The sequence below is a fragment of the Sinocyclocheilus anshuiensis genome, unplaced genomic scaffold, assembly GCF_001515605.1.
Source record: "Sinocyclocheilus anshuiensis isolate Anshui unplaced genomic scaffold, SAMN03320099.WGS_v1.1 scaffold1429, whole genome shotgun sequence".
In the NCBI taxonomy this organism is placed as follows: domain Eukaryota; kingdom Metazoa; phylum Chordata; class Actinopteri; order Cypriniformes; family Cyprinidae; genus Sinocyclocheilus; species Sinocyclocheilus anshuiensis.
Genome location: NW_015548305.1, coordinates 330,569 through 357,822, shown reverse-complemented (window position 1 = coordinate 357,822; position 27,254 = coordinate 330,569). Strand labels below are relative to the sequence as shown.

Sequence of the window (27,254 nt, the reverse complement as noted above, 5' to 3'; positions counted from 1 at the left end):
GACAGATTTTTACTTAAGTAAAAGTACAGAAGTACTTGCTTTTAAAAGTACTTAAGTACCAAAAGTAAATATCCTTTTTTATGTCAATGCACTGTTTTATTGTCGTACACAATACTTGCAATGCTTCTGAAGCAACTTAGAATAGTTGTTTGTAAATGCTACTGCTTCTGTTAGCTTTTAATATACGGTTTTATTCTGATTAAAGCTTTAATACAGCACAGCAACCGTATGCACGTCCATGTATAACGCTTCTCATAGCTATGTGAAAATAAGTGTATAAATGGAACAGTTTGTTGGAGCTGATCTGACGATCTGAATGAGAGAGAGAGAGAGATGCAGAGCAGGGCGACGCGAGGAACAGGATTGAGAACCGCTGCTTTAGAACATTGGTTTTGAAGCTTGTGATTCCATTAGAATCGTTAGAAGACAGAATCGCGATTCATATATGAACAGATTTTTACATGCACCCCTAGTTTTCTCTTCCTCTTCTCTAAAGCAGTGCAGCATGGCCTCGCCCCCTTTGTTGCGTGTTCCTGGGGGCGGGGTTTATCTGGGTTCGTGACGTAACGGACCTGGGAAGAAGCTCGTTGTAGTCCCTTACCAGCCGTTTTTGTAGGCATTAAACTGCCAGAATTTTAAAAGACGATATCTCCGTTTGCATTGAACTTTCAGCTTAGTAACTTTGCAGATATTGTTTATGCTCAAACAGCAACATTACACACTAACTAACGTTAAAAAAGTGAAATCGCAATCAACCACCCCTTTAAGAGAAAACCGATTTTCATTCAAACAAATCGATGTAAACTACACATTCGAGTTAATCGATAAAATCGATTTATCGCCCAGCCCTAATTGAAAGATTTGCTGCCAACTAAGAATTAATTCTAATTGTTTTTGCTATTATTTTATATCTGTTTGGTGCATACAGGCGGTCATGGTTGTCCCAAGGGTTGATCATAGGAAGTTTTCTCAGTCCGATAAGAAAGGTGGTCCATTCAGACTAAGAATGAGTCCATACCACACAACTATAATAATAAAGATGCAGACAATCATATTGTTGGAATCACTTTCAGTGCATTTTTTTCAGCTGATAAATGGCTAAAAACTTTGACAGCCGATCAAAATCCTTCCTTCTTGAATTCAAGTTCTGCACATAAGTGCGCAGTTGGAATAAACAGATCGATATCATCCATTGGTATGGATGCTAATGTTACTATCATTATAGTTACTGTTGTAGTTTTCATTTTTGCTGTGAACAGGCCTTTATGATCATGAAAGCCACAGAACTGTACTGCAACACTGTAGAATAAATTATTCTTGTGCTTTCAATGTGCAACTTTTTTTTTTTACATTTTCATTCAAAATTAATAACAAAATTGAGTTACAATAGACTTACATTTTCAGCAGACAGTACTGAGAAAATAATCAATTTTTGTTAGATCCACACAGCTTGCAAAGTGAAAAAGTTAATGTTAACTAACATCGATCGCAGTTTGAGTTATTGTAACGATATCATCCATTGGTATGGATGCTAATGTTACTATCATTATAGTTACTGTTGTAGTTTTCATTTTTGCTGTGAACAGGCCTTTATGATCATGAAAGCCACAGAACTGTACTGCAACACTGTAGAATAAATTATTCTTGTGCTTTCAATGTGCAACTTTTTTTTTTACATTTTCATTCAAAATTAATAACAAAATTGAGGTACAATAGACTTACATTTTCAGCAGACAGTACTGAGAAAATAATCAATTTTTGTTAGATCCACACAGCTTGCAAAGTGAAAAAGTGAATGTTAACTAACATCGATCACAGTTTGAGTTATTGTAAAAAAGAAAGCCAGCAGTTGTTTGGTATCAGTGCACATAGCATCAGATTTGCTACAAGTATTACTAAAGTAAATGGGAAATAGCGGGAGGTAGAGCTGGACTGTGTCGGCTGAGCAGAACACTGACCCCCTGGACAGAAGCCCTCTTCACTTCCCAGCTGGCTGCTTCCTCTCTACCGAGGCCTGAGTGCATTCTTCTGTCCTCCCACAGTACACATTCCCTCTGGCGCATCAGTGCAGTCTAATTACAAATACAAGAAACCCGTTATAGGCATTAGATGTCAAATAAACTGCTATTGATTTTGGAGCCCATTAGAAGTTCATATATTGTGCTGCAGTCATAGCACTGAGTAATACTTAAACTGCTCATGTTGAATTCGTAGAAGCCTATTGTTCTACATAACACTTAAGATCGAAACATTTCCATTAGACATGCTCTTGCCATAGCTTTTAATTAAGCACGACTGGGCTTTTGTGAACTTTTTTCTTTATGGTGGTCTATATGATTCTTTCCTCCTCTATAATTATTTTAATGCAGTCTGGTTTAATTGAAAGAAAAAGCACTTAATCTTCTTAGAAAATGCTTTAATTATGTGCTCTGGCTTACATATTGCAGAATCAGTTAGATACATTAATTAGAAGACATTTTTTTCATCCAAAAGTTGTGGAAGGACATATCCGTTAGAAATCCAATGCACTTGTTAAAAATAGCTATTCAAAAATAGCTTGTCAGACTTCAGGCTATATAACCATTAGTGTAGATGGGACATGCTACAGATTTTTAGGTCATGCTGTATGAGAAGTAATGACTTGCTCTGTAATTTGGTCAGTAATAGAAGTTGAGTTGATATTTTCTTTTGTGTCATTGTGATGATGGTAATTTAGCTGCAGGTATTTGATCTGAACCTTGTGAAGACGTGAACCCTGGCCAGTGTAGTATAAGACAAAGCAGTAACGCATTTATGCCTGGCTCTAATGTACAATTGGAAACTCTGAACATTGTTATTTTGGTATCATTGAGATACTTTCATGGTTTGTATTAATATTTTGGATTAGTTTTTATTTTTATATTTTCTGTTTTTATTTGAATTTTATTTAAAGGTTTAGTAATTTTGTTGTTTTTAATTAATTTTTTTAAATAGGTCTATATAGTTTTTTATTAATTTTATTTCAGTTATTTTAGTACATCAAGTTCAACTAAATGTAAATGAGAAATGCTCACTAAAAAAAACTAACTGAAAATAAGTTTATTCTTTATATTTTATTAAGGTTTGCTTAATTTCAAGTAACAAAAATGTGTTTATGGGTTTTAGTTTTAGTTCTAGTTTAGTGAAGTATAAAAACCCTGACACTGAGGAAAACACGCAAAAAGCTTCCACAGTAATAAATATGAAGACCTGAAGTGGCTTCAGGGACTCTGAACAACACTTCAGTTTCACCAAGTTCATATAAGCACAGCATAGTGTTCCCCAGACAAATGGTTAGGGAAAAAACTCAATCTGATCCACTACCAAATTGATGCGTTGAACTTTATAACCTTGCCAACCTTTCTGTAAGAAATCGATAACAGAGGACTTTATGGAACCAGTGAACAGATTCGAAAAGGCTCCATTTAACAAACACTGATTCATTCTATGTATTCTAAGATGTCTCATCCTGTCAGAGAATGACCAGTAAGAGAGATGTGTCACATACCTGTCCACTAAAGTCCTTCCTGCCTGCCTCAACCAGCACACAATTAAGGTTTTGCACCCTATCACCTGACAGAGCAGGGACAGGCACCTCCAAGAGGCGATAATGACATTGTTCAGCCGTAGGAGGCACGACAGGTGAATCACTCGCCTGCGCAATCACTGATATCTCTGAGCAGTCAACATACTCAGTAGCACTGGACACCTACCAGCCATCCACAGCCATCTCTTCCCTCTTCTCAGTTTCACCAAACTCTGGAACAAAATAAACTACCGGCCAATTCCAAAAAACCCATCCTTGGACTCATTTGTGCCTACAGAGGTGGAGAAATCTATTGGGCTAATGCAAATCTGAGGCAAAGACATCTGGGCATGATGGGCCTTTAGCTGAGCAAGCTCATTATCAAATGTGAGCTTGAATTCTCCTTACTAACTACTCTTTCCTCAAAAACCTAGTTTCTGGCCAACTCAGCTTAAGAGCAGAAGTATTAATGAGCTAAGATGTTTCCTTGCTCTCTGATGCATCTACTTCATGATAATATATGGCTTCAAGAATCTGAAATAAACAGAGTGTCTCAAGTACAGAGGGTGGAAGTGCTCTACATCAAACTTAGCCATTGTTTTAATAGAGCAGAGAACGTGACAAGCTCTGGTGGTGATACAAAGCACCAAGGTGCATGCAAGTTTAATAACAAGTACACAAAACAAATAAACTCCGCCAATATAATATAATACAAACTCTCTGTCTGAACTCTCTGTAGGGGTGCTACACTAGCCAAGGTTCCTGGCTCTGTAATCTAACATCTGTTCCAAAGTGTGTGGATGAGTTGTGTGTGTGTCAGTTTATGGGATGCCCAAAAAGACATTTCTCATTTGTGCCGGCCGGGTGACCTTTCTTCCCATCATCTTGGTGTCATTTAAGGCTTAGACCAGCTTTGGTGTCAAATGGTATAAAGATGCCGTTGTAGTGGTGCTGAAACAATAGCGAAGATGATGATATTTGGATAAAACAGCAACAGTCCATTATGGGGGTTAATCCAAAGTAGAGAAAACAGCAGGACTCATGCTTCAGTTTCGTGAGGTCAGGTCTACGACAAAAGCGGTGTGCTTCCATGTGCATCAATATTGTCTATAACCATGTAGCTAATCCTAACAAATATCTGTGTTTAAATATTAACTTGCTAGATTATCACCGAGGTAGCATTGGTTTTACCATTGTTAAGGTTTGTAAGCTTTACACTATACCATTCAAAAGTTGGGGGTATGTAAGATTTTTTTTAATGTTGAAGTAATGAAACCAATTCTCTTTTGCTCCCCAGGGCTGCATATATTTGATCAATCAACTCTTAATTTAATATATTTTAAAATGTAATTATTTCTGTGATGGCAAAGCTGAATTTTCATCAGCCATTACTCCAGTCTTCAGTGTCACATGTTCCTTCAGAAATCATTCTAATATGCGGATTTGGTGCTCAAGAAACATTTCTTATTATTAGCAATGTTAAAAAATAGTTGTGCTGCTTAATATTTTTGTGGAAACCATGATACCTTTTTGATTTTATTTTTGAATAGAAAGTTCAAAAGATCAGCATTTATTTGAAATATAACTATTTTGTAACATTATAAGCATCTTTACTGTGACTTTTAATCAATTTAATGCACTCTTGCTGAATTAAAGTATGAATTTCTTAAAAAAAATAAAATCATACTAACCCAAACAATTTGAATGCTATTGTAACTCACATCAATAAAAAACAAGAGAATTGCAGAACCAGGTAAGAAGGAAGGTCAACAAGACTTTTCAGAGAAATGATTGTTAGAGAGTGGTTTGGGAATTTTCAGTTACCAACACAGACTGTGGACAAATCCTGCTCATAAAGCTACAGAGGGCTATGGGAACTTATCCATTTACATCATTCTTCCAAAGTCAATAATGTCAGGAATCTGCTGGGATCATAAATCAGTGTAATTGTAACTCAGACTAAATATAAGCCATCATAGCTGATTTATCATTGTAACACCACCCAGCTCATTAATGTATAATTAGGAGAGGGATAGTTATCAGAATGTTGTTTTTTTTTTCTTTTTTTTTTTTGGAAGCTAGGAACAAGGCCTCAGCAGCAGAAGGTAAACACTGACATTTATGATGCTGCCTCCAGCAGCTCTTCTCCTGTTCTCTGCTTTGTTACGGTTAAGATGAAATCTTTAGCCCTGTGTACATTTTGTTCTATATAAAGACCAAAACAGAGGATCAAAGACAAAACATTTCCAAGCCCTACGATGTTGCAGTTCCTGAAATCAAAGATGTTTCTGAGTTGCCTTAACTGAAATCACAGAATTGCTAAGGGCTATGTGGACTTTTGCTGGGATAGCAGCACACACTTTTTTTATTTTAAGTAGGAGAGCTATGAGTCAAATCAAATTAAATGCTCCGCTCTAGTTCTTTTTGAACACAAAGTCCTCTCTCGTTAGAGCAAAGCAGGTGTAGCAGGTAGTCATTCTGTGAATAAGATGTGTGATTTTTGTTCCCCTTCCTTCCCCCTCTATTTTAATTTTCTTTTTATGTGTGTGCAGGTTCACTCCCATGCGGTTTTCATAAAAGCAAACTCATTGGGTTTTAGTGAAGTGAGAGGATTTTTGTGACACTTGAGACTGTCAATGCAAGGCTGTGATTGTAGTGTTAAGGTGTGTTTTATTTCTCTGTAAATTCTCAGAAGCTGAAGGGCTTTTTCAATGGCTGTAAAGCTCCAGCTTCAAGATAATAATAGATACTTTACACACATACCAGACCCATGGATGCAAAAATGCAACAAGAGTCTATGAATATTCATTTTTCTGATAAATGATGAAGAGGATTTTATGTAAAATGCTTCAACATGTTTAGTATACCCACAGCTATAAAGGAAATGAAATAGGCTGCATCTATATCATAGCGAGCGCATAGTGTAAAGTGCTTGCAGCTGCTGCTTCATTACATTATGGCCTCAATAGCATGTCTACATTTAATGAAAAAAAGAGCACAACCTCTTTATTGTCTCATCTGTAGTAGCCAACATCGGAAATCTAATGGCGCCCTGGGAAAACAACTGTACTCTCCACAATACAGAAGAAAATGGGAAATGCAGGGTGGTTGTGTGTAAGGAACGTTTACACTGAATGCGTTTTTTTCCATACAACTGTGCTACTTGTTTTTCAAAGTAAACATGCTCAAGTTTTGTGTACTTTGTTCAGTGATGTGGATTTTAATATAGTTAATATTAAGGTGTCGTTATAGTTACCTTTACATGTTTTTAAAATGTTTCGACATACACAAAATGCTGCAATAACATTTTGTTTATTATAAGCATGCACGCAGTTATGTTCTTTGCCGTTTTAAATTTTCAAACTTCTTTAAAGTAGGTTAGATTCTGACTGTCAATTTTTTTATTGTTTAGCAGCTGAAAAAAAAAGTACTGAAAGGGATTCCAATGATATCGTTCCTCTGTAGCATTATTGTTATAGTTGTGGTGTGGACCTTGCTATTCTTTCAGTTGGTATAAATCAGAATTGGAAGCCGTAATTTAAAAGTGTGAAACTTGCTAAGTGCCATAATGAAGATTGCTAATATGCCTCCGAGTCTGTGTTAAAGCCTGTGTACACCAACAAAAATTTTCTTTTCTCTCTCCCTTTCCCTTCACTATCCATTATATGTTACACGAGTGTGATTAATGCTGTTAAGCTTCAAGACTGTAAACTAAGACCACTTGTTTTGGGCATTTACACTAGGTTAGCAATCTGACAAGTAAATAACATGTTGTCAATGTTGTTCAAATCAATGACCCATGAACTGTCACCAGACACTGAAGCCAATGTTACTGCAGGAGGATTGTCCCTATAACATATATACTGGAAGTCACCTTGAGTAAAAGCATAATCTATAAGAAAATGACTTTGTGTTTTTGGGTAAAGTGCTAGAGTAGATGTTTTTTTGGAAGATGTAGCTGGACTACAGCTAATGTATCTAATTTCTGGTATTTATCTGTATTTATTAATTTTTTTCTGATGTTCAGGTGCTGTGATATTAATAGACACTTAAACTGACATCAGGTCTGTGGTTTTGTGCCATTTAAAAGAATATTATCGTAGCAGTGTTTCTTCTCTGTCATCTAAAGGGCTCTTTGTATATATGCGTGTGGAAGCGGGATGTTTGTGCTTTTATGAATGTTTGTGTACTCAGTATTTGTCGACCTTGAAACTAGGTTATTCTGGATGTTTTATTGTTTTTTCCAGGGATGTGTTAATCCACTGCTTCTTTCAATCTGTTCCTTATTCCTGTCTCTCATTCTTGCTCATTTAATCTCTCAGTGACAAGAGGCACTCTCTCAGACACATTTCCCAAGCTCCTCTGCAGAAGTCATGCCCAGGAAATCTCTGTCACTACTTGTGTCACTACTACTATTTTCTGTCAGTTAACTGCTTGATGACTTTGTACTGTAGTTTCAGATAGTGTGACTTTGCAAATGACAGAGAGTGTAATTGGAGTGAGTAATTCTGGACTAAACCAGTCTGAGCCCATTGGCTGAGTAGATGGAATGGATCCAGTATAAATATGCCTGTAAAAGTCTGATTTATTTCAGTCTCTGTCCACAGCAGCTGGAGTCCTGAGCGCTTCGTTTATCATTCTGTGTCAGCCACAAACCCATCTAAACCCTAAAGAACATCTTTGCACCCGTGCTTCCACAAAAATAAATGATTAAAATACACTTTAGCTTGTACGGCAGTGGTCTGGGCTTCACTTGGAGTGCCACCGGAATAGCCGTCACTTTACCTCAGCAAATCCATTACTCAGATTCAGTAGGGAGCTCTGTCTGCTGAAGCCGTGAGCCACTTATCCATCTTCAGAAGTGTGGGCCGACTCTCCCTGTTACACAACCTGCCCTTCTGACCCTCCTCTGCTAAAAGACAAGAGTTTTAATTTAATTTTGCCTTTATCATAGTGAGAGGCAGGTTCAATTGTGTGATTTTTTTTTTTTTTTTTTCACGTGCTTTATCAATCTAGAATGTAAATAAAATTTAGCTATTGATGAAAGCATTTATATTGAAGCCCGGAAGGGCAATATAAATGTATTTTATTTGTGTTTTTTAAAGTGTCTTTATGAGACTATTTCCTATGCTGTTTTTTTCTGCTGTATGTAACAAACAAAATGGCAAAAATATCAATAAATCGATAATTTTTCAAAAATCAGCGGCGTAGAAAAACATTTTGGAGAATATTTGAAAAATCATTTTTACACCGCAGAAAAAAAGAGTGATATAGGCAAGTGGTGCGCATGCGCGACCAAAATAAAAAAATGTGCTGAGTAAATAAGTTCAGACCGCTCATTTCTAAAAGCATAAATCTAAGCTATGCGCTGCCTGGTTTCAGAGCAAAACGCAAAACTGAACGTTTTTCATTCAGCGACATGCTTCACTTGGCAGTGCTAAAACCGGCAGTGCATATAATTACTTGCCCACAACCCACCAAAATAAGAGCTTGCTGATTTTAGGTTTGAAAATGATGAAAATTCATATAAAAAAGAAAAGAAAATTCAAATGTAAATATTAGCATTGTATTTTTAAGTGTATTATAAAATAATTGTATTTTTATTTAATACTCACTTTTTATTTTAAAATATAATAGTATTATCACACTTTATTTATTGATTTATTATTTTATTTAAAAAAAATAATGTGCAACAATACTATTATTACTATTATTAATTATCTTATTTTTTGTAGTTCTATTTAATGGCCATTAATGTGCAGTGTGAGCACCAAACCAAATTTCCAGGTGCTCTCATGAGAACCAGACTGAAACGACTTGTGTGCACCCCTGAATATAGGTAAGAGACAGAGGGAGGCATTTACAAACATTCAGGTGATTATTATTTTATTTTATTGATTTCTATGTGATACACACTTGAGCATTGAATGCAAATACCACATTCAGAACTGCAGGTGGTGACTTTTCATCATCACTTTTATTGCTCTTTTTTTTTTATTTTATTTTTTTTATCAAAAAACAGTTTCCCTCTTCCTCTCTCCCAGCTCCTGTTGGCCTCCAGTGAATGAGTGGGCATGAGTGACTGTGGGTGGATGGACGTGTATGTGTGTCAGAGAGTGAAATGCAGGTCTTGCTGGGCAGCAGCCTCATCACTGCACTAAATTACTGCCCTATTTAATTAACACACTCCTGCTTAAATCTCCCCTCCTGTCCTCTCAGACTCTCTTGACCTTACTCGGTGAGCACATGCACACAGATACACAAATACACACTGGGTGATTAAAACAAATCCATCTTTCTAAATGTGCGTAATGACTTGCAGTCACCTGCCAAAACTCACCTGCTCTTGTTTAGCTTGTGCCCTCACACTTTTTCCAGCGCCGTCCGCACGCACACTCACTCTCCAGCGAAATGACAAACACTTCAATCACACGCTCACATTCTAAATCACAAATAGCCCTAATTACACCTCCCACACACACGCACCTGATGCTTTATTCAGAGACCTCTGCACAATGACACACGTTGATGCATGAGACCAGAGCAGTACGTTATTGTTCTGTTAATGCTTTGAATAAGTCGCTTCATCTAAACAATTGTTATGAATCAGCTGTCTCCGCTCACTCACATTTGTGTTGTAATATCCCTGTTTACACAGTGTTTGTTTTCTGAATATTACTACCATTCTGTGTGTTGAAAGATGGCTTCATCAGGATGCAAATTGCCATGGAAACAGTAAAGGATTATGCTATGTGTATAACAGAAAATGAAAACAGGAATCGCAATTAATTTTGGAGTTGACATGTGGTTTCCAGAGCAGAAACATTATACTTTTCTCTCTGCATCCTGCTTGGCAGAATGGTAGTACTAGATGTCTTTTATGTGTGTGTGTGTGTGTGAGGTTTATGTGCTGAAATGAGAAGGGTACATACAGACTCTCTCTCTCCTGCCACTCTGCTCTCTTATTCATTAGTGTGGGCTGAACAGATGTGGCTTTCTGTTAGTCGCTAAATCACTTTTATTGTGGCTCAACTTATGGCAATTCTGCAGCTTCTGCTAATTTAGCAAAAAGATTGTTACACAGAGTACTGCTCGTGTGCAAACAGAGATTTGGATGCAGAATATAAATCTGGCAGATGCAGAGGCTGACAATGCAATCAGTTTTTGGCAAATTTTACGAGCATGCTAGTTTAATGACCTTGCTCTAAAAAGTGGAGTTTAATGTTTAGTTTAAATACAGCAGATTTGCTTTTCAATATTTAACATTTAAAGCTCCTTTAACTATAACTATGTTTAAAGCATTCCCTGTTTTTCACTACTCCAAAACAAAATTTATGTGTTGGTTTGGACTAGAGATGTGATATTTTTGCAGTCATAATAGTATTGGTATGTAAATGTAAAATTTTAGTATCAGTCCAGTGAGTGAAAGTGGCCATTATATTTGATCTAATACATTATATTCAAATTACCATGTGATTGCACATTATTTCTAGTTGGCTCACCTATTCTTAAACACAAATAGATGAAATGTTTACTCGCAGTATGTCGATTTTTCTTTTTTTCTCCCTCCATTTAACTTAAAATTAAAATGTACATCTTCCATTTAACTTTTATAAAAAGATCAGAAAGATATTTGGCTGTACGTATTTTAAAATATTTTCAAAGCAATTTTAATCTGTATGTGATGTTTGTTGTTATTTGAAGCATGTAATGTAATCAGTCAATGTAGATTAATACTGTATCTAATATTGGCCAATATACATTGCCTTCAAAATCCAAATAATCATCGGTTATCATTACCAGGCGCAGTTTCCATATCGGTGCAACCCTAATTTAGACTCTTGTGTCTGATTTCTTTTTTTAGTGTCGGTAAATGTGTTGGTGCCCAACTGTAAGATCTACAATGACGCGAGCTGTGATATCTCAGCAGACGGGCAGCTGCTGGCTGTGTTCATTCCCAGCAGTCAGAGGGGTTTTCCTGATGAGGGCATCTTGGCTGTGTACTCCCTGGCCCCACACAACCTGGGAGAGATGCTCTACTCCAAGAGATTTGGTGAGTGACCCTGAGACATGAACCGCTCGACCTCATAAGGGCTGTTAGTTTGTAAAAACATGACTCTCCTCCCTGTGCTGACGAGCGTTTAAGACACTGATTGAGCTATCAGAGCTGAAATTATTTTAAACTTGTGCTTAATTAAATCGAATGCAAAGGGACACGGCTGTTTGCATTGTGCTCTCATTTTCCCTCTAAGTGGCTGAACAAACAGCAGTGATGGAGCTCGTTTAGAGGCAGCTTTAATTAGATAGTCCCCATTTAAAAGCCAAATGAAGGCAGGGCTGGGACCAGGCTGCTAATGGAAACCAATGATGAGGAAGTATGAGTCCTGCTTGTTTTAGATTAAAGTGATTTGAAACGCTGTTCTCTCTCTCTCTCTATGTGGGTTGGTCTTCGCCATTGGCTGTACAGGCCTCAAGGAACTATCATTCATCCTATCCAGTAACAGTGGATTAATGAGAGCAATCAACCAGGGTCCTCAATACTAAATCGTTCGTTTCCATTTGCTGATCACATCGCTAGCACTCTTTGGCTCATGCACACGCCAAGCAAGGCTGATTTCTAAAGTTAAATGGCTATGAAATTCAATTAGGTTTTAGGATGAAAAATTATATTAGCTATAATTACAGTCTGAGCAGGTCTAAGTGTGAACTTTTCTAATTTCACGCTTAACAGATTGGTCTGAATCCTCTGCTTATAACATTTACAGCAATTAATAATGTACAAATGAACATTTTTGTATTAATAGGGTTCAAAATTTTTTCATTGGATTTTCATAATTTTAGTTCAGTCTTTTTCACAATAGGCTTACTGCCATGATTTGACTATTTATATGTAGTTACTGCTTAGCTAGCTCATTCAGTGTATTGCTTTATTATATTGCCGCTTTAACAAAAAGTCCTGTATCCCAGTCTTGTTGAAATTATTGTTTCACACAATTGTGGTGATTTTCTAATGGTTTGGCTTAGCCTGTAGTTTTCAGTCAACGTTTCCATGCGTATTTGTCACAGGTCCAAATGCCATCTCTCTCAGTTTGTCTCCGATGGGTCGTTACGTGATGGTGGGTCTGGCGTCTCGCCGCATCCTGCTGCATCAGATCACTGATCACATGGTGGCACAGGTCTTCAGACTGCAGCAGCCCCACGGAGGAGAGACGTCCATGAGGGTATGTCACTGCTGACGTCACATCTTCTTTAGAGACTGCCACAGCTCTCAATACCGTCACGATGTAAAACAAAATATGTGACCATGTCTTATGACAAAAGAAAGCACTATTTATTTCTAGAAATCTAAACCACCATACCTCCTTAAAATTAAATTAAACTCTGTGAAGGTAAGCTGGAAATCTGTACACGTATCTTACAATAAAAAAACAAAAAAAACAATTAGATGGCCTTCTTATATAAGATGTCAGTTCAAGGTCAACAAATAAAAATGAGCTGGTGCCAATAGCCTCGTGGGCAACGCACCGACATATAGCGCCGTTGCGCTTCAGCCATCCCAAGTTTGAGTCCCGGCTCACGGACCTTTCCCGATCCTGTCCCCCCTCTGTCTCCCACTTCGCTTCCTGTCTCATTACTGTCTTGTCATAATAAAGGCAAAAACACCAAAAATAAATCTTAAATAAAATAGACACTTTTAAATAATAAAAAAAGTAAACAAATAAAAAAATTGCCTTCTAACAGCAGGACTTCCATCTAAATATTTATAACAAAAAGTACTGTATTTTTTTAAATGAAATCACAAATTTTCCATTTAAATGTTTTCCAAATCACTCTCAAAGTGAAGACTCCATAAAACCCATTTACTACACTTTTTTTCCTCCATTTTTAGTCAATGTAGTCATTCCTTTCATGACGTTTGATTATTGTGATGTTTGGTTATTACTGGTGGTCTGCCATATGTAGATCAGCTCTCTGTGCTCTCTACAGCAGAGGGGGGAGCCTGGGGTTTGGAAAAGCCTTTGAGTAGGAACCTGACCTAGATACGCTCTCTTAGAAATAGAGAGGGAGAGAGAAGTGGGAAAACTGTGTGTTTGTGTGGAGCGAAGGGCATAAATGGAAATATCTCCATGGTTGACTTTTGTTTTTGTAAGCTGTGTTCATGGCAGGATTCTGAACTCGGATTAATTTGAGAGCGATGGAGCAGGAGAGCTTCATTTTTATCCTTGTTCAGTCTCTAAACATGCAACACCAAATCTCTCTCCGCAGAGGTTAGAAAGCCGGCGTACAGTGAGCACTTGTTCATGTTTTCATGGGTCTTTGTGGTTATTTCATCAGTGCTCCTCCCCGCTCAAGTCTCTGTGTGTTTCTTGCTGAGCCTCATTTGTATTAAAAAATATACAGCATCCTCTTAATTAGGCTGGTCACCACAGTGTAGTTCTTACAATAATGTCTTAATCAGAAACTGTGATGGTCTTAAAGGATGTTAGTACCGTTGTTACTGCAGCTGGAGCTGTATTTAAAATATAATCCATACATGAATTCAGTCTCTCTTAATGACACTCTCAAGCACGCTTTCTCAGCTCTAATGGTTATTGTACATCACTACCAGAGGTGATGTAATGAAGTGGACAGTGCTGCACTGTTATGTCTTATATGAGATAATGATGAGTCTTTGAGCTTCACAGGTCTGCCTCCTGACTGTCAGCCTTTCACACGGCTCTGTGTGAAATATTTTTTTCCAGAACTGCTTTCATTGAACTTTTCTCTGCATTTTATGTGAGACTGAGATAAAAGTTTCTTATGGAGTGCTTAAACATCATTGTAGGAACTGCAAAAACCAGAACCATTTGAACTGTCAGCATAAGTTTAGTAAGAGCTCAGGTTTTCTGTGTGCTATTGTTAGTAAAAGATTTTTCTAGGAACTTTGTGTAGAATGCTTCCAAGCTAACCAGTGTGAGTGATGTAAAATTGAAGTCAAGAGCTCAACAAAACATCTTTTGTTAAGTATAGGTCAGGACAGGACAGAAAAAAAATAATGCATGGTCTTATAGGGCTTCTGTACACTTTACCTGGAGTAAAATATTTTTTGATTTACAACAAATTATTACTTGAGTAATTCTGAATATATTAATTTGACATGAAAATACATTATTTTACTTGTGTTTAGGTACTTTGCTTAGACATTACAAATGTCTACAGTAATAACAAAATGTAATTTATGTTAGCTAATATGTAAATGTTAAAACACCTGGACTGGAAAATGACAACAGGCTTCTGCTGTGAATCACGGGAAAAAGGTGTATGGGTGCAAAATGCATTATTAACTACTATATACATTTGCAACATCTTTACAGGGTGCCTGATTTCAGCTGTAGCCATAGCAACAGCACTTTTGGTGCATTTCATTGTCTGTGTTTTCAGCTTTTATGACTGTTTGTATAGAGACGTTTCTCACTCATGGTATGTTTATTTATTAGTTTCTATCATTTTCCATTCTATAATTATGTTCTGTTTCCCCTCATGTCTTTATTTATTAGAATAGATCTTTCTGTTTATTTATTTGAAGTGATATTTTCTCGTATGGTAGATAATGAATAAATTTAATACATCAGCACCGTTAATGTGTCTGCTTATTAGCAGGATTAATTATACAGCGGAGAGTGGAAAGAAAATGAACAAAGGTTAGCCCGAGGCTCTATCTCCAGCTTTGCTGTGAACAACTTTTTCTACATATTAATTTTTTTATGTAATAGTCATTTTCATTTTCAAGCTGTTTTAAAGTACTTGTCTCATGCCACTTACCTGCCAGTATTGTCTGATAGTGCTGATGCACACTGTAGTTTCACATTAGGATGCTTTAGATGGGTAACTGGCAATTAATGTCTGTTTTATGAGCAATGTAATATTTAGGAACTAAAAGAATTTTACAGTGGAATACATTAAATTAATCAAAAGTGACAGTAGACATTTGTAATGTTACAAAAGATTTGTTTCAAAGGAATACTGTTGTTTTGAATTTTATATTCATCAAAGAATCCTGAACAAAATGTTTCATGGTTTCCACAAAAAAATATTAAACATCACAACTATTTTCAGTATTTCTAATAATAAGAAATGTTTCTTGAGCAGCAAATCAGCATATTGGAATGATTTCTGATTGATAATTTCTGAATGATTTCTGATATAAAGATTTCTTATTTAAAATATAAGTTATTTTAAATTGTAATAATATTTCACAGTAACTGTATTTTGAATTAAATGAAGGCAGACTTGGTGAGCATAAAAGACTTCTTTCAAAAACAAAAAAAATCTTACTGTCTCCAAACTTTTAGATTTGGATTAGATTTGAGTAAAATTTGTGTGAATAATGTATAACTGATTTGAATGTTGTTGAAAATGAATTTGTCAGGAACTATATTGCGTTTTAGGAACTCGTAGTAATTAATCTGTGCTGTATACATCAACACTACTCATATAAACACACTCAGAAGAGCTGTATATGTTTAAGTCATCATCACTGCTGAGCCCCACAGCATCCCTGCAATACAATCTACTGGGTCCAGATGCACAAACACACTGCGTTCAGGTGGTGTCTTGCAGACATGTGCAGCCCTCTCATACACACTCTCTTCCCTTAAAGAGACTGTTTGAACTGCCAGCCTTTGTGGCTTTTATCCTTGTCCTGAATTTTCTGTGTCTAGAGTAAAGAGAGAGAGAAAGAGTTTGTCTGTTGATCACTCAGCTGCAGATGAATGAGACCGCTTTCTCTCTCCCTGGCAGACATGAGCTTGTCCTATTTTTGTCTTTTTATTCTAGAGCCAGTGGAGTGTAAGTAGTATGCCAAGGCTGACAGACAGGGACGGGGGAATGGATTGGAAAGAAAGAGAAAGAGTACATTGGAGAAAGAGATTTGACTTTTCACAGTTTAGCCTCTTCTCAGTTAAGCTAGCAGTGTTGACATATCTGACAGAGACGGCAGTCTACAGCAGAGAGGATGATGGGAGGTGTTGGCGACTGATAGAATGAGCGAAACTACTGAGAGGACTGTGGGCTGGTTTAAACAGGTGTGTTCTTGTATATTTTTCAGAGGGTGTTTGATGTGGTGTATCCAATGGCCCAAGACCAGCGGAGACACATCAGTATAAATTCTGCACGCTGGCTGCCAGAACCGGGGCTTGGGCTTGCTTATGGAACCAACAAAGGAGATCTGGTCATCTGCAGACCTGTGTGAGTCTCCTATCCATCCCTCCATAGCTCACTTGTGGGTCATAAATCACTTTGCATTAAAGAACAAAAGTGCTGTTGTAAGTTTTAAAAAAAAGTTTTTTTTTTAAAGAAAGGTTTAATAAACCCAGCTGGACTCTTCAAGATAATTGCTTGCTAAACATAATGAGCCCTTTACTCATCTGGGTGTGGGTCAACATTAAATGAGAAATGATCCGTAATGTTAACCATGATAAAACAAGTTGCGATATAAATGGTGTGCATATAAAAGCGTTTTGAATGTTGAACTCAGTCTGTCTTTCCTCTGCTTTGCCCATCTGTTTTTGTTTTCTGGTGAGAACTGCTCTGTTTTTTGTTTATGTAAATGAATGTCATACATCTCAAAAACCTTTTTGGTTTTGTCAGTTCTTCAGCAGTTTTAAAAGAAGTTTTCCTGCAAGTGATTGGTGTTTGTTAGCGAAACAGACACTAATTAATTCACTTCAAGGATCATTTCCCACCACTGTATTTGGTTGTATAATTTGCAGCTTGCCTGTGGATGTTGCTTTTTTGCAAGTTTCTCATAATTATCATCAAGGTTACTGTGGATACAAAAAGCCCACGTTGCAGCAAAAACATTCTCTACAATGTAAACATGCTCTCACTTCATTAATGCAAACAGTTTGCTAATTAGAGAAAACCGAAAATGCATCATACACAAGCTCACAGCCTTATTTGTAGTTTATGTACTCGTGTGTGGTGTCCGGTTCCCAATGAATATAATGTTGTGTGCCTTAGACACAAAAAATCCAATGGCTTGGCATCAGTCGTGACAGCAATTTATCTGTCTTAGTGTAATTTACATGATAATTTGCTCTTATAGAAACATGTAAGAGTCTGTCTCGATTATTGATTAAGGAAGTTATTTGATCTAATCACAGTTGTTTCAGATGATAATTGTGAACTTTCAATTTCAATCACATTTTGTCATTTAAATAAGGGAAATTTAAGCGCAAAAAGAAATGCCATCAAATGTGTACTCTCAACTCACATTTTCTAATTTGTAGGGAGAAGCAGAGGAGTCGGATTTTGGCACCACACCGGTCCGTTATTTACATTACATGTATGCAATTGGCAGACACTTTTATCCAAACCAATTTATATTGTATTCAAGTTATTAATTTATCAGTTCATGCATTCCCTGGGATTCCAACCTTGGTGATAATAGCTTAGAACTGTGCGAGCTACAGTAATGCAGTTTAAAGGGATACTCCATCCAAAAATGTAAATTCTCTCATCAATTACTCAACCTTATGCTGTCCAAGATGTCTACGACTTACTTTCTTCTGTGGAACACAAATTGAGATTTTAGGAAAAAAGTTTATGGGTCCTTCAGTGAACATGATGGAAATCCATATGACCCCAGTTGATGAATCTAAATGTCTTCTGAAGAAAAATGATAGGTGGGTGTGAGGAAAAATACTAATAAACATTTTAAACCATAAACCACCTTTTCCTGTCAACTGTCAAACATGGGTTCATAAGTTCATGTTTGATGTAAAGGCCAGCATATTGTGATGCAAGTGTATTATGAAACTCGCACAAGAAGAGATGCAGAAGCACAGAGGATCGTATGGGCCTATTTATGTTCAATGGTACTAAAATATACAAATTGGTCCCAATTTATATTAGGTGGCCTAAACTACTATGTACTTACATAGAAAAATAAGTACAGTGTTCATATTGTATTGCTAAACACTTCTGCTGCTATTGAGGTGGGATACAGGTAAGGTTAGGGACAGGTTTGGTGGTATGGGTAGGCTTAAGGGTGGGTTGAGGTGTAAGGGATGGGTCAACAGTGTAATTCTAAATGTAATTACAGAAATTAATTATAGATGTAATTACATGCAGGTATTTTTAAAATATAAGTACAATGTTAACATGTATGTACACAATAAGTGCATTGTATTAATGATTAATTTAAATGCAAGTACATAGTAGTTAAGGCCACCTAATATAAAGTGGGACCTAAAAATTTAATAAAAATTATTAAATCGCTAATCGCAGTTATTTGTTGACAGTCATCAGCACAAAATTCATGATCTTAACAGGCATGCTCCTACACATACAAAAGCGTTTGAATATCAGGAAATTAGGTGAATATTTTGTATAGAATAATGGCTAGTTCTCTTGTTGCTATTTCCGTTTGCACACTATATTTTTTACAACAAAGGCTTTATGCTGCAGTCACGCCTTGTCGTAATTACCGTAATTTCTAGATAACCTGTGATGTTCTACTCAGGGTTGGTCACGTCCTCTCAATAAGACTCAATAATGTGTTTCTTTGGCAACACGTAAATGAAACTGTAATTTGAGCAATCAGTAAAAATGGCAATACAACAAGTAACAGTTTTTATGCAAATGCCTTATTAATAAAAGTATAATTTCAGCGGGATACTAGATATAGTTATTCAACTAGCTGCATTAAACTGTGCTGTATGTCTTTTATTTTCAGATTATTCTTGCATTATTAAGACATTAAAGGGGTCATATGATGCGATTTCAAGTTTTCCTTTCTCTTTGGAGTGTTACAAGCTGATTGTGCATAGATAAGATCCCTGAAGTTGCAAAGACTAAAGTCTCAAAACCAAAGAGATATTCTTTATCAAAGTTAAGACTCTGCCACGCCCCCCTAAAACGGCTCATTCTAACACGCCCCCACATATCTACCTCACTATGTGGAAATATTTGCATAATGCCGCCCAAATGTACACGCAAAGAAAGAAGGCGTGGTTTCAGTAACCGCAGTTAGTGTTGAAGCAGCCATGTCAGGCAGACGCTGTGTGTTTCTAGGCGAAAGCAAAAGCACTTTATTTGGCCTTCCGAAAGTAGATGCATTTAGGAATCTTTAAGATGACTTACAACAGAACAGCAATGCATTTTATGTGTACAGTATTTGAAAAATAATGTTTTTTGAACATTAAAGCATGTCAACATATTCTGTTACACCAAATACACCAAATAATGATCTTTAAAAAAGCATCATATGACCCCTTTAACAATAGGAATTGATAAATGGAAATATTGAGAAATAAGTGGTTATTTTAGTGCTGAAGGTGCTGCCATTTGGTTTCCGCATGACGTTGCAGTGGTCAGGTTGTAATTACAGGTTCTACAAGAAACGGAATGCTTTTTACAAGTCGGAATCTCATAATTATAGTAATTACTACATGGTGTGAATGCACCTTTATTCATGTCATTCTTCAAATTCATGTAGTGTGCATGCTGTTGTTGTTTGATGCCCAGGTTGCCTATCTCTGTCCTGGAGGACTGTAACTAATAGTAACTAACTAATATAGAAATGTGATAGTCTTCAATTGGGCCTTCCTGGGCGTATTTTACAAGCATTTTTATTTTTTATTTTTTTTACAAAGGTGCATGGGTTTTGGTTTATATCATCCTCAACCTCTGGCTGAAGTTGTAAAGTGCCCAAGGCCACAGCCGTTAACAAATGCAAATAATATATTATCATCTGGTTTTTAGATTAAAAGCCAGATACAACAGAACTGTCAGGTTATTTATCTTACACTTAATACACACATATGACATTTGTAAATTATTTTATTTCAGATGGACGCGTAAAATGAACTGAGTTTGCAATGACTCAAAAATAGAGGTGGGGCTTCCAGTATAGACAGCTTCATTGATTATAATGCAAGCTATTTACTTTATATTTTGTTTTTTTAGACACTCACATCTGGAGTAAATCCTATGTGTGAAATTTAAGACGACTTGTAGTCATACACCATCTCATTGCAGTCTGAGTCATGCTCAAGTCATGCTCCCAGGTCCATGACAAGACCAAGATCTTGAAAATATGGTCTTTGACTTGGACTTGAGGCTATCCATTAAAAAAACCATGGGTGTATTCACACCAGGAAAGTCCGCTAGTTCACTTGCTTTGGTCCGGACCAAATACAATGCTGATTTTTTATTTTTTTTTGGTGCGGTTCGGTTTCACACTTCCCTTTTTGCAAGTGAACCAGAAATTGTAAACAAAACCACACGTGTGCTAAGGTTATCCATTCATTGGTTCATCCATTCAACCGTACCAGAGTTCGTTTGGAACTGGACCGAGACCACCTCTTCAGCTGGGTCTCGATGCGGTTGTTTGGTCCACACCCGAGTGCGATTGCTGTATTCACACCTGCCCAAAAGATCCACACTAAGGGGGGAAACGAACTGATTTGATTCAGTCGAACCAAACAAGACAGGTGTGAATACACTCCATGTTTTCATGGTCTTTGTCTTGTTGTGGACCTGGTCTTGACTCAAACACGACCCTTATGTTCTGGTCTCAGTCTTGGCTTGGACTCGAATTATCTGCTGGTCTCTACAACACTGACTGCTTAATAGGATCAATTACATTCTTCATGACATCCCAATGCACACAGTTCAGTGATGGCAGCTTATATGAGACATTTGACACTATTTTGAAGACAAAGTTTAGCCCTAATATTTATTAGGCTGTTCATTCCATTCTTGATGTTAATATACAGACAGATTTTTCCCATCCCCTATACATTTAATTATCATACACTACCAGTCAAAAGTTGTTGAACAGTAAGATTTTTTAAAGTTTAAAGTTTTTTGAAGAATTCACTTCTCACTAAGCTTGCATTTATTTGATCCAAAATACAGCAAAAGCAGGAATATTGTGAAATATTTTTTACTATTTAAATTAACTGCTTTCTATTTGAATATATTTTAAAATGTAATTTATTCCTGTGATCAAAGCTAAATTTTCAGCATCATTACTCCAGTCTTCAATGTCACATGATCCTTCAGAAATCATTCCAATATGCTGATTTGCTGTTCAAGAAACATTTTTTTATTATTATTATCAATATTTAAAACAGTTGAGTACATTTTTTCAGAATTCTTTGATGAATGGAAAGATCCAAAGATCAGCATTTATCTGAAATAAAAAGCTTTTGTAACATTATATACTATACCATTCAAAAGCTTGGAGTCGGGGGATTATTGAAATTAATACTTTTATTTAGCAAAGATGCTTTAAATTGATCAAAAGTGATGATAAAAACATTTATGATGTTTCAAAAGATTTATATTTCAGATAAATGCTGTTCTTCTGAACTTTCTATTCATCAAATAAACCTGAAAAAATTCTACTCATCTGTTTTCAACATAAAAATAATAATAAACGCTTTTGAGCAGCAAATCAGAATAATAGAATGATTTCTGAAGGATCATGTGACTGACAGTAATGATGCTAAAAATTCAGCTTTGAAGTCACAGGAATAAATTACATTTTAAAATATATTCAAATAGAAAACATTTATTTTAAATAGTAAAAATAAATCAATATTTTACTGTTTTTGCTGTACTTTGGATCAAATAAATGCAGGCTTGGTGAGCAGAAGAGACTTCTTTAAAAAACATTAAAAATCTTACTGTTCAAAAACTTTTGACTGGTTGTGTAGGTTTAGAATATCGTCTTCACCTTTCTCTGCAAGCAGCCAGGACCACACACTGCTTCCGCTCTGTCAGTGCCTATAAGGCTGTTACTCTACAGCTTATGATGGACATTGGCAGGAGATGGATCGATCCGACTGAAACGGGTAATTAGCCCCCAGTGATTCCACATATCAGCCTACTCTCATACTGGGGAAAACCCACTCATTATGATGTGTTGAAAAAAAGATCTTTAAAAGTGCACAAATATTGATTACATTCAAGAATACCATGAGCAGGCCTTCATAGCTTGTCTCCTATCCATTAAAAAGCACCACCAGCTTGAAGCAGTGGTTATTCTGTGTTATACATTGTTTATTATTATTTTTTTCATAAGTTAATTACCTTAGCTCTATAATATGCAAGTATTCATCACCTCTCACAACTTTCTCCAACCTTTTGACCTGCTATGCTCTTCAGACAGTAGTCAGAGAGATGTTTTGCTTTCCCTTAGTTAGACTTCCTTAGAGAAAAGAGAAAGAGACTAACAGACAGAGAAGAATAGTAGAAGGGAAAAGGGGGCAAGAAGGAGAGCTGGACAGGCCCATTGGGAGGTAACATCTTCGGGAACTCTTGGTTGGAGACAGGTGCGCGGGATGGTTGGATGAAGTGGATGTCAGCCTCGGCAACTATGGGACTGTCAGTGATATGCTAATGAGCTGCATAGATGCATTGTGGGAGTCCGTGGGGACTATAGCGAGTTTCTTTGAGCTAGGCAAATGAGCAGTCAACGGACTACAGCTCTAACACAGTCGAGAAAGAGAGAGCCTTCTCTTTCTGTCTGCTGTTGTTTAAGCTCAGCTCTTTGTTCTTATGCTGTGTTTGCTGAAGTTTTTTCTCTGTATTTAAACCCGACAAAGTAAAACAAGGGTTTCCCAAAGTCAAAGGGGAATTTTTTTAACTTAATGCATGGGATGTTTGTCTGATTTTTAATTATAGTTTTTAATCAGGAAAACACATTTTCCCTTTTTTTTCTTCTTTCTTTCTTCTATGTTTTTATTTATCTCTGTGCAATTAATTATTTCCAGTGGATGTCACCTTAGAATTTAAAACGGTTTAAAACTTTTAGCTTCTGTAGAGTTGAAATGAAGGTCAACCTTTTTTCTTCTTGCACAGTATATGTGACGTTGTCGATGAGCCTTACGTGGATTACAGGCGCTTATTTCTTTCTCTTTCTTTGTCTGCCTATGTACGTGGCCATGGAAATATTCCGTCCAGTGATGTACACTCAGATAGCAACGGCACTTCTGAACACTCTGAGAGAATATTCACCATCAATAATGGTGGAGGGGTTGGAACCAGTAGCAGCAGGGCTGGAGACAGAGCAGGGTGAGTATGGACATACTTTTATTGAGAGCACCAGAACCTATAGTTGTTTGTTGTTTTTAATACATTTAAATTCAGCATTCATGTTTGTTTGTTTTTTCATTCTAAATGATTTCACTTATTTAATATAAAATGTAATTAAAATATATATATATATATATATATATATATATATATATATATTAGGGGTGGGCGATATGACCTAAAATTCATATCACAATATTTTACACTGTCCAGGTGATACATTCTAATATGCTGATTTGCTGCTCAGTAACCATTTCTGATTATTATCAATGTTTTAAACATTTGTGCTGCTTAATATTTTTAAAGTCTGCGTGAACCGAAAGTTGCTGCCGACTTTATTTCATTGTAGTGACGTATTTTCAGCTGAAACAGAATATTGAATAGAGGGCATGGTTTTATGTTTGCGCTCCTCCTCTCTGTCTCTCACTCATAGCAATCTAACGGTTGGAGGGGTGTGTTTAAGGATATTCTGCCCTAGCCGTCAAACTGACGTCATCAGAAAAGGAATGCCATTCCAGAGCGGAAGTAAATGTTCAGATTTTGATTAAAGATTACGAAGACAAACAAATTTTTTCAGCGGATTAACTTGCATGGATTAATTGTTTACATCAAGACTAGCAATGTGCGCTAGTAAAGTAAATAAAGTCAATTTTGATTTCATGCGGACTTTAAGGAAACTCTTTTTTTCACGATTCTCTTATGAATATTTGAAGTTGTTCTTTGTGTCAGAGCGCTGGAGTTCGTCAGAAATAGAACGCGGCATCAGTTTACTGTCATGGATTTGTCGTGTCGCGTCGCGCTGCATCCACAGCAGAGAACATCACTGGGTTCTATTTGCTTTTGTCACATCGCGTCTGGTGTAGACACGTTGTTTTGGTATTTGTGAATCTTAAGTATATTCATAATCTGCTTTACGTTTACCTGGCACTGGAAGTCCTTTCACAAACTTGTAACTTTTATGCTTAGAGCAGAACCATACATTGTTCATTTATATTTCTACATGGCTGCCTGCAATACAACTCTGACTCTTCAATCACGGCATCTAGTGGTCTGTTGTTGATACAAACACAACTGACAACGGAGCGCTCAAGCGGGGTACTGCGAGTCATGTTGAGGTAATTAAAATGTCAAATTAATATTTTGCGCTCAATTATTTACTTATCAGACAAGTGGCCGCATGGTAAGTGGGGAAATTACGTAGTGTAGTCTTTATCACTCTGCAGAGGTTTCTTTTGCAAAATAATCTGCTGACTGTACACTATCCCTCAGCCTTGCCGTGTCCCCCTTGTTATAGCTCCGCGCCCCCCCAGTTTTGGGAACCACTGGAGTAGGCGATTTGCGCTCTATTAATTTGGTCTGTTACGATGCTCTACATGTTTGATTACTAATGCCGGTGTAGTATAACGTTCAGCCTCGACTCTTAATCATCATTTGTGTTAAAATTTGCAAAGCATACCAAATAGAACAAAACTATATAAATGCAAAATTTGAATTCATGAATATATAACGGTATCCACGGTATAGAGAATGAGAATGTGATGTAACGCCGCGTTGAGTTCTGGGAAACTGCTTTGTTTATCCGCCATACTTGCAGAATAGCGCTGCCTTTCCGCTATTGAGTTTAGGGCAGTATTTAATTTTTTTTGTCGTGGTTGAAAAATGTCACCATTGTATGTCATTCATGCTGCATCGAGAATTGCAATAGTAACTCAGATCATCATTCTGAGAGAAAACTGGATAATGCAGCATGTTTTTTCACCTTTTTTCTATGTGTTAAAACACCAAAGGAAGCAGGTCGCCGAGAAGATGCCGAATAGTAAATCTGTTAATGTCACTGATTAAACCCACTGCCTCTCACTCAATAAAAGAATCACATTTCTGTGTTTTTGAAAGATTTGATTTTGTTAGTTTAATAATTAACGTTACCTTCTTTGCGAGTATGACTCTCACTAGGCTTGTGAATTAGTAGAACTTGAACAGGGGACTTGCTAAAATGCTTTAAGTGGCTTAATGTACCACGACAGTGATAAAGACAAAATTGTAAAGCATATACTATGTGCAGATACGCATATAAGCTCAAAATGTGAACGCAACGCATTTATTTACGTTAAGACCTCGCAAAACACCCGCTGAATGGCATTAAACAGCTTGAAAGATCAAAGACAATTTTTAATATAACTCCGACTGGATTCGTCTGAAAGAAGAAAGTCATATATACTTAGGATACATTGAGGGTGAGTAATTTATGGGCTAATTTCATTTTTAGGTGAACTAACCCTTTAAATATCACTGTCTTAATCCATAAGCGCTTTCTACATTACGGTTTTCTAAAGGGAGGAAAACGCTTAACGTTTAAACATGTCGCGTTAATATTCTGGCTCACCTGCATGTCTTTTAGCATCACTGTCTTAGTACATTAAACCAGCATTTGAAAATGCTACAAAACTGTTCACAAGCTCCTAAGGATTTGATTTTGCTTGTCATTTGTTGAAATTAGGCATGGGCCGGTATGAGATTTTGACGGTATGATAACCTTAAGCAAAAATATCACGGTATTTTTGTTACAGCTCTAAAATGTGTTATTTTTAAATGTCTGGGTTAAAAAAAAAAAAAATGGAATGACCCAGGGAAAAAGTATTGAACACGCTTACTGAAATTTAAGCTTCATCATGCTTTTTCTTCAGCAATAGAGCCTTGCGTGGTGAGCGTACATACAGGCAACGGCGGTTGAGTGCATTACTTATTATTTTCTTTGAAACAATTGTACATGCTAATTCCAGGTCTTTCTGAAGCTCTCCACAAGTGACCCTTGGCTCTTGGACAACTCTTCTGATAATTTTATTCACTGCTCTGTCAGAAATCTTGCGAGGAGCACCTGGTCGTGGACGGTTTATGGTGAAATGATGTTCTTTTCACTTCCGGATTATGGACCCAACAGTGTTCACTGAAACATTCAGAAGTATAGAAATCCTTCTGTAATCAATGCCATCAGTGTGTTTTGCAACAATAAGGTTGTGAAGGTCTTGAGAAAGCTCTTTGCTTTTACCCATCATGAAATGTTTCTTGTGTGACACGTTGGTCATGAGACACCTTTTTATAGGCCATCAGTTGGGACTAAACCAGCTAATATTAATTTCCAGGCTAGGGGCTATCCTGACTAGGGGCAGGATTGCTTTCTATTTACTGATAGATTTCAGCTGGTGTCTTGGCTTTCCATGCCTTTTTGCACCTCCCTTTCATCATGTGTTCAATACTTTTTCCCTCTGTCATTCTACTTTATTACACAGAACTTAATTTCTGAATTTATTTGTTTTGCTTTCTTTGTATGTATGGATTACTTGGGTTGTTACCGACATCTGGTGAAAATTTCATGTCAACAGTGCCTTTAGAGATATATTTACTGAGAAAAATGGAGGTGTGTTCGATACTTATTTTACCTGCTGTATGTTTAATTCAAAAGAAAATAAAATAAAAAAGAAAATAAATTATGTAATTTTTGCTCTTTGGCTTGGCATACTGAGCATATTTCTAAGCGCTAATAAAGAAGCGCTGTTTCGTTAATACCTTTTCATCTATTCTGTTGTGATGTGGTATATATTGTGTGACTGAGAATTCACCTCCC

General features: G+C 36.7%; 1 protein-coding gene across 4 annotated transcripts in view; it reads left to right on the top strand.

The window, feature by feature from the left end:
* Positions 1-27,254, top strand: part of LOC107656180 (activating molecule in BECN1-regulated autophagy protein 1-like) — an 82,908-nt gene that overhangs the window by 35,905 nt on the left and 19,749 nt on the right. For 3 of the 4 annotated variants that reach the window (XM_016443920.1, XM_016443917.1, XM_016443919.1), the window contains 4 exons: positions 11,409-11,597; positions 12,611-12,765; positions 16,632-16,771; positions 23,501-23,611. In XM_016443920.1, coding sequence (XP_016299406.1) covers positions 11,409-11,597; positions 12,611-12,765; positions 16,632-16,771; positions 23,501-23,611 — 595 coding nt within the window. The remainder of the gene's footprint in view (positions 1-11,408; positions 11,598-12,610; positions 12,766-16,631; positions 16,772-23,500; positions 23,612-27,254) is intronic. The other variant, XM_016443921.1, reaches the window with a different exon arrangement.